The 10750-nt window shown below is 42.3% G+C and overlaps 1 protein-coding gene across 2 annotated transcripts; it reads left to right on the forward strand.

Moving 5' to 3' along the window:
• The first annotated feature begins 307 nt into the window (after positions 1 to 307).
• zic4 (zic family member 4) lies at positions 308 to 9383 on the forward strand. Of its 2 annotated transcripts, XM_085172446.1 has the most exons (3): positions 308 to 3168; positions 3277 to 3897; positions 5979 to 9383. In XM_085172446.1, the coding sequence occupies exons 1-3, from the start codon at positions 2742 to 2744 to the stop codon at positions 6416 to 6418; spliced, it is 1488 nt and encodes a 495-aa protein (XP_085028572.1). In that variant the 5' UTR covers positions 308 to 2741; the 3' UTR covers positions 6419 to 9383. The 2 variants fall into 2 exon arrangements, with proteins under 2 accessions (XP_085028572.1, XP_085028571.1); XM_085172445.1 differs by having other exon boundaries at positions 310 to 3897.
• Positions 9384 to 10750: the final 1367 nt, after the last annotated feature.

The raw sequence follows: 10750 nt of genomic DNA on the forward strand, positions 1-10750 counted from the left end.
GTTGTCGAAGTTATCAAGTGGGATTTGCGGCGCTCTCTGCAGGAACCTCCGGCTGCTAGAGTTCAAAGCCACACGCACAGACGTGCCATACAAACCATTAAAATATCTTCTTGGCTACTAGACTGGCTTCTACAAGCCATTCTCCTAGTCAGCCTTAGGAGACCAAGGAAAGAGAGGAAGGTTTGTTGTTCTCAACTTAACAAGTAGAACTACGACTTGATCCGACTTTTTTTTTTCTTTTAGGTGTCCCCATATTCTGCTATACAAAATTTTGGAGGGATATTTCAACAGGTGGGAAACGGTAAGAATGACATATCATTGATAAGCTGAGAGTATTGTATACAAAATTGAAACATGAAAAGATAAATTAGAGTTGTTGCAGTAGTACATGACACTGCAACGCACTCAAAGTTCCCCGTGTGCCTCAAAATGAATTGAACATATTTAGTTTTAATGCGCAAAAGCTATAGGCTATCCTAATGAAACGGCCAATAATCGGCTATGATACTACATGTGCAGAATTGAAATTGTTAGCAGAAGCTATTTGAGGGTTTAAAGTGAAAGCCAAAGGAGCAAATGCGACGTTTTATGAGACCTCGCTGCATTATTCAGCTTTTTGATTTGGGATCTCATACAGCTCCCTAGCTTACTTGTCTCCAAGAGTGAGTGAGTGCATGCACAACTTGGACCAGAAATAGCACTTCAAAGTTTTGCATTACGCTGGTGCTGTGATGCCTCTGAAGGCTGCAGCTGTGAGCCTCATGAGCCACATGCGTAAAGGCCATTTAATAAACATCTTTTGGATCCGTCACGTCTCAAAATATTGACTCAGTTTCTAATGTGCTGGATATGACGCTGTCAGCAAAGGTTTTGACAAGTCAATCCATAGAAATAACCTAGAGTAATACAGGTTTGCAACTGATTTTCTCTTATCAAAAAATGGTAGCTGATTAAAAGTCACTTAATATTCGGTTAATTGCTTTATTTTAATTACTACATCTAAGAATGATGAATTCAGTCACCCCTAAACACAAGTTCAGATTGTGTGCACTTGTTTTTCTCATTAACGGAAATGCTGACGAGCGACTCTGAAAATAATTTGGGGTTTTAGACTTGACTCTACAAATTACGAACCACGTAGAAGACAAACAGCACCTATTAAAACACCTCGTATCTGACATCAGATTGTGAAATCCATAAAGTAGTGGTCAAAGTCACAGTCATCTTTTTTTCCCTGCAAACAGAGATGATAAAACTTCATTCAAAAATGAGCCGCACATGTCGAATTGGTGTATATAACGCATACTCCCAAAATGTAAAAAACAAATAAGGAAAAGTCAAAGTAATGACAGCGTCACAAGAGAAAAAAAACTAATACAACTTCCACAGTTATGATATTGCAAGACAATTATTGCAGTGTCGGCATGCAAGATTGTTTCACCGAAAAAGTCAACCATGCTGAAAATTATAGTCCGTGTGAAGCTATATAAACAAATTAGTCAGCATTGTAATAACTAACCATTTGATTTCTTTTAGTCTGCTGACGGTTTAAAAAAGACAAAGTCCGTGTAGAAAAAAATACCCATCTTAGTGGAGGATAATTTATATAACCGCACGGCGTTTTGCTACGATTTGTAGCGATTACTGTCTTTCAGTTAAGCATTCGAACAAAGATAGAAAAATAATCACGGTTAGTTTTATCCTTTGCAGGATAAGCTTGTATCGGTACTTACAGTGGGCTACAGAAACGATTTATTTTGAACTTAAGTCTGCGACGGCACCACCTTCTGTGACCCTCATCTGCTGCCGTCCTGGGTCTAAAGCAAAATTACCCCGGATCATAACAACAGGTCCCGTCCATTACATTTTTTTCCTCGGGACAATGGCCGCAGCTCGCCCTATTCACACATCCTACTCACACGGATCCCACCAGGCAGAGCACGGAGTCAGCTCTGTAGTATGCGCTGAAGGGCAAACGGCTGGATATGTAAATATGTGCATTTATCAAAGCGCATATTAATGGTATGTACTCCGGAGTATTTAAAACTACCACGTGGAGTTGTCCTTTGCACAAGTTTTTCTCCGCTGACATCGATCGTTTACGTGCGTAAACTTACGCGTAATTTGTGCGTAAAGTTGCCCTTAATACGCTGCAGTGCAAAATAAAGATATCACTGCATTATTTATGATCCTTGCAACTTTTACAGCGACAATATGTACACTCTTCGCGGAGCAGTCTGTTTTGTAAGGACATAATCAAAGTGGGGAAATTGCTATTTCATAGCCTCACAGCCTTTGTGAGCCGCAACAAAAGAGAGGCGACTGTATATCGGGATCAACTTTTTAGGACTTTTATTGTACAATAACCTTTGCATAACAACTATTCCTTTTTTTCCTGAGCGTTGCCCGAGGCACTGCGCATGCGCGGTAGCTGCTCGCTGTCACTAAGACATTTTTCTTCACGTTGGAAACTGTCACTGGTGACGTCAATCACAGAGCTCTGACCAATTAGAGCGCAGGGTGATTGTTTAGCTCCACGGGCTGCAGCGCCTACCATGAATCTCTATTCAGTATCAAAGCGTCCTGCTGCTGCCTCTCAACCGAATGGGATTCCATGTAGTCTGCAGATAGACTTAACTTTATAAAGTTTTTTTTCTTTATTTTTTCATTGCGATTAAAATATATTTGTCATCATCATTATTATTTTGCCTGCTGTCAAGTTATTCTAAAATTAGGAAGTAATGAGCGTGGATGCTTTGGGAAGCCCCGTGATGGACCCTACGTTTTCCAAACGGAACACGGCGCTGAGATTAGTTGACTTGGCAGGGGCTCACCACCATCACCATCATCACCACCATACCCCTCAGAGCGTGACAGGCTTCCCGGGGTTCAGCAGCCATCCACACTCAATGGCTCACTCGCACCCTGGGGAGATTACTGCGGAACCCCGCCTGGGGCCGAGTCCATTCGGGCCAGAACACATGGGGCACTCCGCGGCCCTCAAAATCAGCCCAGCCCATCATTATCCCCACCACCATCACCACCACCACAATCATCATATGGCAGGCCACAGTGAAGTGGTCTCCAGTCAAACGGGAGCTTTTGGCCCGGTTCAGGCGACATCGGTCCCCTATTCTATGTCTCACACGGCCCAGGCTTTATCTGCAGGTAGGGATTTCCTCATCCGGAGAGATCTGACAGCTCAAGCCATGCCAGTACTGACTGACCAGACTGCTGGTTCAGCCTCTCACCACGGAATGTTTGTCTCAACAACAGGTAGCTATCCCGGACACTATGGTCATCACCCTGACGCTGGGAACCATACCCTCTTCTCCGGACTCCACCACGAGCAGCCTTCTAGCGGATCACCGGGTGGCCAAACACTGAATGGACAAATAAGGTTAGGACTACCTGGAGAAATGTATGTTAGGTCTGATCACTTGAGTCAAGTGGCAGGCTCCAGGGCTGATCCGTTCTCTGCCTCGCCTTTGCATGGCTACGGTGGTCTGAATCTGAATATGAATCTTAGCGCTCACCACCACCACGGAGCCGGTGCCTTTTTCCGCTACATGAGGCAGCCGATAAAGCAAGAGCTGATTTGCAAGTGGCTGGAGCCGGAGCACTCGCCGAAGAAACTTTGCTCCAAAACTTACAGCACCATGCACGAACTCGTAACGCATGTGACCGTAGAGCACGTTGGAGGACCAGAGCAAGCGAACCATATATGTTTTTGGGAAGAGTGTCCCAGGGAAGGCAAACCGTTTAAAGCAAAATACAAACTTGTAAATCACATTCGAGTGCACACCGGGGAGAAACCGTTTCCGTGTCCGTTCCCTGGTTGTGGGAAAGTGTTCGCAAGATCCGAAAATCTAAAGATTCACAAAAGGACGCACACAGGTCAGTGGCTTAATATTCATAGAAGGAAATGCTGTGATTGTTGGAAATGCACTGTAAATCGTAAAATAGAGCTATCAAGTCGCATTTTGAAATTCAGCTGCGGGGTTTGCACGCTTTCTACTTGCAAGTGAAGTGATTTTTTTGTGGATAATTTTCCATTATTTATTTATTTATTTATTGTAATTTTATTTTACGCAACTCTACGCATTAGAATGCACTTTCATGACCTGTGGCAATTAATCAGTCCGCGCTGCTGCTCGATAGCCTATACAGCAGGACGCAACAGCTACTGGCCACCTGTTTGTTATGAGTTGCATCAGTGCTCGCAAGTTTCACAAAGGTTAGGTTTGGGGATTATGGTACAGCTCGCTCAGGCGTTTGACGGTTCAACCTCTTGTTTACACCACAGCACAAAGACTGAGGCCCACGTCAGGTCCTGTCCAAATAGTTCAGTGCATGTCCTGCCAGACATGACTGGCAGCAAAGCTGGAAAGGTGCATCTTCACTTTTAGCAACTGATATAATGGTTATGATGATGGTGATGATGATGTGGAGATGGTGTCGTTATTTTTGCCTTGGCCACCCACTTCATCTGTTATTAGTATTATTTTTAGTAGTAATATTATTATTATTATTATTATTGTGTTTCATTTTTTGTCGCTGTTATTTCAAAATCATGTAAGCTACGTGTAGCTGTGTGTTTCATCAATCTGAAAGTAACCGGTTCATACAGAAAACGTGCTTTTTGGTCGATTAAGCCTTTGTACCCTTTAGCTCAAGCAACAAGTTTACAAGTGGAGACGGCTGAAACAGTTTACTAACAGGCAGGTTTGCACAGCTGACTGACTACCTGCATAATGATGGGTGTGCATGCAATGCAGCTTAAAGCATCTCTGATTTAACTGCAAAAACAAATACTGGTGCAACATGGCTGCTTGCCACCCAGTGACGTGCTGTGGAACTGGAGGGAAAAGAGGCCTGACAATGTCGAGTCAGACTTGTAAATTAATACAATTACTTTTGCCCTTCTTTTTTTTTTATCGGTGGCTACATGGCAATATCCCTCTGTTTCATTTCTGCACCCTATGTATTATTCATATAATTTGCTCACATTACCTAAGTACAAATCTGCTAAATTATTTCTGTGTGTTGACTCCCAAGGGGCCTGGTCCTTGGTATCATGTTTAAAACCTATCCGAAAGTGTAGTTATGACTGGGGCTGCCCCTGGGGTCTGCTCCTCGACGGTTTCTTGTACTACACTAATATCCTTGATTGGCTCTCTCAACCCAACAGCTGAAGGTCAAATTGATATTCAGCCCGCAAGTGTAATTAGACAGAGGCAATTACATATTCTCAAAAGCTTTAATCGGGGGAGAAAAATCAGCAGTGGATGATTTCCGTGTAATTTATTCAGATTGTCTTTTTTTTTTTTTTTTTTTTTGCCTTGTCATAATCAGGTAGAAATACTTGTTATTAAAACGCAAAATTACAGCCAGTCCACAACCGTTTGCAGGATTCAAATTACACACAGACTGCGTTATCGCACAGTAGGTGAAGCCTGGCGGTGGCAGTGCTTTGATTCATCATTATTTTGAGCCGGTATTACAGGCCTGCTACGTCTGTGCTCGTAGCTTGTCTGTTTTGACTGATGCCTTGATGGATGCATACACCAGGTATAGACCCAGGACAGTAGGGGTTCAGCCCTCATGTTTACACCAGACTGGGAGCTGTCCAGGCAGGCAAACTTTTGTTTTCATAGTGCAAGTGGGAGGAGGGGGGTGTAAATGAACCAAAATAAAATCAAATGGCATTATAAAGATAAACATGAAATAATAAAAGCTGGCACACTTTTACATCTTTTTGGCTCTATTCATACAGTTTATAGTTCATTTTCAGCTCGTGCTCTCATATGTTACACTTAACCAGGTTGTTTGTGCATTTCATATAAAAGTGAAGACATGTAGGGGGAAAAATGTATGTTAATGAAAAGGCAGCTTAGTGCCTCGGGGTGAGTATCACGTGTTCACATTTGAACTCTTTCATTCGCTTATTTGTGTTTTATATTGTCTCACAAAAACAGGTGAGAAACCCTTCAAATGTGAATTTGACGGCTGCGACAGACGCTTCGCCAACAGCAGTGACCGGAAAAAGCACTCGCACGTCCACACCAGCGATAAGCCCTACAACTGCAAAGTGAGAGGCTGCGATAAGTCCTACACACACCCCAGCTCCCTGAGGAAACACATGAAGGTGCACTGCAAGTCCCCTCCGCCTAGTTCGGGCTATGAGTCGTCCACTCCCTCCCTGGTCTCCCCTTCCTCAGACTTGGGCCGGGAACCAGGCGGCTCCTCGGTGTTGTCAGAGCCGGTGGGAGCCTCCCAGCCCGCGAATTTAAGCGAGTGGTACGTCTGCCACAGCTCAGGTGCCAGCGGCGCCCAAACACCACCCAGCGGGCACTCTACACCCGACCCCGCAGACGAACCACCTTACAGAAACCCAGAACCGAGGGACGTTTTTTAACCCGGCTCAAGCTCACACACACACACACACACACACACACACACACACACACACACACACACACACACACCAGCAGAGACAGAAACACATTTCCACAATTCAACAATTAAATACGCGGTTTGGCTTTGGTGCCCATGTGCCTGTTTATGACCACTGGTACCCTTGTTTTGGTGGGTGGGCGGGGGGGTGGGGGGGTGGGGGTGAAGGGGATGAGCCACAAAACAGAAATCCAGAATCAAGAGACGCATTTTAACCACATCGGAAGGAAAATGTGCTATCCTTGAAGACGTGCTAATTTCCAGGCATATAAAAAGAATATATTTTCATCTGAACAAGTGATGATTTCAAACATCACTTGTTCAGAGCGTTTGGCTCGGTGCCTACACGCCCTGACGGCCCACAGGTCCACTTACGGAGAGAGTCTTGTAAATCTGTTAGACAATGTGGTACATTATTGTAGGCTTAGGCATGTTGGTGTAAAATTATTATTATTATTATATTTTTTTTTTGTAAATGAGTTTGGACTTCGATATGTTTTTATTTATTTTTCAATCTAACATTGAAGGATTTTGTATTACCGAACCAAAGTGCATGTTTGAATTAGGACAACAACGGCAACAGAGACAAAAAGGAAAAAAAAATGTACATTTGTAAATTTCGATGTGTTGATGTTGATAGTTTTGTAAGGATCTGTCTTCGGAGCAGTTTCTTACCGGATACTGCGGCTATTTGTACAAAAACATTTTATGTTTACATCTTACGTCCCCTCCCAAACATTTGTGCAGAGGGTCAGTAATTAAGCTGTTTCATATGCCTGCAGTATTTGATATACGACCGTGAAATTATAAATGTTTTTATCAAAGTGGGCATTTTGTGATTTTTTTTTTTTTTGTATCATTGTTGTCTTTTTTTTTTTTTTTTTTGGAATATCTGAAATCCAGCGGCACTCAAAATGCGTACCGAATTGCCTTGTAATTTGTGAGTATTTTGAATAAATCTTGTATGACAAAAGTTAAATCCATGAGCTATTCGGGTTTATAGAATTTATCAGGTCTCTTGATAAAGATCACTTTTGTTTTGTTTGTTTGTTTGTTTTTGGTCACTTAACACGCCTTTATATTATAAAAGAGATTATATATTATTAATATATTTTCTTCAACAATCTGTTGCTGCATAGCTTGAAGGTCAGCTCCGCTAACATATCCCACGTTCATGCCTGCTGTTCGTATTCAAAATGTCTTTTAAATTCCGAAGTAATAATCAAACGAAAAATCCTCTCGGAAAAAAATGCATTTATAATTTCTTTTAATTTTAAAGTTTTTTCCCTCGGTGAAAGGGGCGGTCTAAAATGTGCTACACTTGTGTTAAATCTCACTTACTCCGCTGAGCTGTGGTATGATGCAGAGTTTGATGAAAGGCTACAATATTCGGATCCAGACTTCAAAGAGCATTTCGCACAAAGAGCCATTTTTTCACGACGGTGAATCCTCATGGTGAATTAAGATTTCTATAGCAATAGCCAAGTCAAACTCAAATGATATGGGGCCAAGTCCGTGGACTCAAAAGCCTGCTCTAAATAATGTAATATTTGCTTCCCATGGGGTAGGAAACGGTAATCTATGTCCTTTATACTGCAGACTGGGGCAGTATAAAGAAGAGAAATATATTCTTTTGCTCCGGGCCTACTTTACGACAATCAAAGGAGAAGCCGCTAAAAACAGTTGTCCCACACCATAATAGACTTGCACTTTAGGGCCTAACCGCTCAATGGATAAAATGTAACCATAATCATATTTTAGACTCTACACACAAAATACATAAAACTATAGGAGAGAGTCTTTCTTTTAATGATAACCGTTTCAATAGTAGACAAGTAAATTAATTATTTCAGACTTTGCAGAAAGCCCCATTTTTTCCCAGCCAGAAATCTTTTCCAACGTTATAATTAAAAAGTGAAAATTTGCAGTTAACTAAAAGCTTGAAGACCTTTGCTGTAGTGGGAAAACTTCAGGCTGAGGAGTAAATTTTTTACTCTGGCCCTCACTGAGGCAGAAGTGGGTGGAAAGCGCACACAGCTACTCTCTCTCTCTCTCTCTCTCCCTCAGCGTTTCCAGGGTTTGGTTAAGTTCATGACAGTTTGCTCTGTGATAGAGGCTCAACTGAAAGCAAAGAAAACTAATACTAATAGAATAAGATGATGATGATGCCTTTGTTTTTTAGCACCAGGTCTAATAAGTGCAGGGGGGTGAAAGGAAGGAAGAAAAAGAAAAAACAAGATAGTTGGATCTCAATTGAAAAAGAGAGTCTTTGAAGTGGAAGTTAATATCAGAGGGATTCTTTTTAGGTCGTCTGAACGACGTTGATGACACGGAAAGCCTTTTGTCACCGATTTGTTGGGCTCCTCTCTATTGGGCCTTCTAAAGCTTTTTAGTTCCAGCCATCAAAATGGACAAGAAGCTGAGTCGCGTAAAAAAAAAAACGTGTTCCATTCAAGGCAGAAAGCGAACGACGAGCAACATTTTTTTTTTTAAAGTTGTTTGATTAGAAAATAAGTAAGGAGAGGGCGGGTTATAAACACGAGGTCCGTGTCTCGGCTACATGTGGCCAGTTTTGCGTTTTTAAGCCATTTTTCTCTTTTCTGATTTCGATCTTCACTGCGGACACAGATGAAAGTTGGGGGGGGGGGGTGTACGTGGATTAATTTCATTTAAAAATAAGACCGTGGCCAAGTGTTGAGGGACTGTGCAGGTCTGCAGTACCGCAGTTTTGGTAACCTTTACGCGGACTAATTTATGACGTTGACCAAATAGAAACATCCTGTGCTTTGTCGGAAACTGAGCGGGCGTGTGCGGGGTTTGGTTGCAAAGCAGCTTGGATCCAAAGAGTGTTAACCGGCGTGTATGTAGCTACCATAGCAGAGATAAAATATGAAGACTGTTTGCTTTTACTATATATAGATTGTTTTTTTTTTTAAAAAGTTAAATTCCCGGTGTGCTTATAGATACTTGATACCAGAGGCAGTCAATACAGTAAGAGCTCTTTAACAACCGATCACGTTGGACTCACTCATCCAGCCTTCAGCTGAGTGACAACCTCTGATCTGACACCATCTCTAGGGTCAAGAATCGAGAACAGGTGTGTGTGTGTGCATGCGTGGATGGGGTGGGTAGGTTGGGGGAGGGGGGTATAAAGGGGACAGAGAGAGAGAGAGAAGGAGGGAGAAGCAACACTACACGACTGCTGAAGAAGCAAAACAGGAAACTGTTGGCGACGCTGGAGTTCAACAGGAAATACATTTTCGCGTTGATTGCAGAAGGAACAATTAAAAAGAAAAGAAGGGGGGAGTGGAGGTCGAGCTTCCAAATCGCTACAAAAAAACAGAGAAAATTAATCTATTTCATTTCTTCCAAGTCCCTCTCACTATCACGGCTGCATCCTAAGGCTCATTTGAGTGTGAAATATTATTTCTTTGTAAAATAATGGAGGCGGTAATCCTACTTCCGGAAACTGTCCGGCATTATTGAACAAAGCCCCTTTAATAGGGGGATTAGCAGTCTTGGAGTAAAAGGCTCACTAACCCCCCTCCTCTCCTCCTCCTCATCCACACCACCCTCATCACTCCCCCTTTCCTCCACGCCCACCTCACGCCTGAGCTCCACCATCAGCACCTCCAACACCAACCAGGTCATAATTATCAGGAATGAAGAGGCTGAAATTGGTATGGAAAAAAGAAAGAAAGAAAGACAGACAGAGAGACAGGTGCAATAGACCGACCAGAAACAGACCGGAAAAGCTGGACAGAGTTGTTATAATAAGGCTGCCAGTGTGGACACACTGATTTAAGAAAAAAAAAGGTGTTTTGATTTCATTATTTACTACAGTAAATATATTTATATTTGAGCTGTCAAAATGGCAACTTAAATGACAGAAAGAAAATCCCGCCAAATTTTACTCTTTTATTATTGTTTTATAATATTATTATAGGAATATTCCACCGCTTTTTCCTCGCAAAGGAGTATTACACTTTATTTCTTGGACTTAGATCAAGTGTGGAGAAGGGAGGTCAAAAGGCAAACTATGCACACCCACAAGTTAACTACAACCATAAAGCCTGTCATGAATATTGAATATTTTATTCCGATACCGTCCAAGGTTAGTTTTCCGAGGGGATTTACAAGATCACGTGACCGTGATATATAGGCTACCATGAGCTTCCGTCATAAAGATTTATGACGGCCTTTAAAGCTAAATTAACTGTATTCCGCATATAAAGAGGTGAGCAAGCAGAGCCGAGGCAGGTTTAAGGCTACACCCCTGCGGCAGCTTTTGTAT

Source organism: Neolamprologus multifasciatus, chromosome 9 (assembly GCF_963576455.1).
Source record: "Neolamprologus multifasciatus chromosome 9, fNeoMul1.2, whole genome shotgun sequence".
Taxonomy (NCBI): Eukaryota; Metazoa; Chordata; class Actinopteri; order Cichliformes; family Cichlidae; genus Neolamprologus; species Neolamprologus multifasciatus.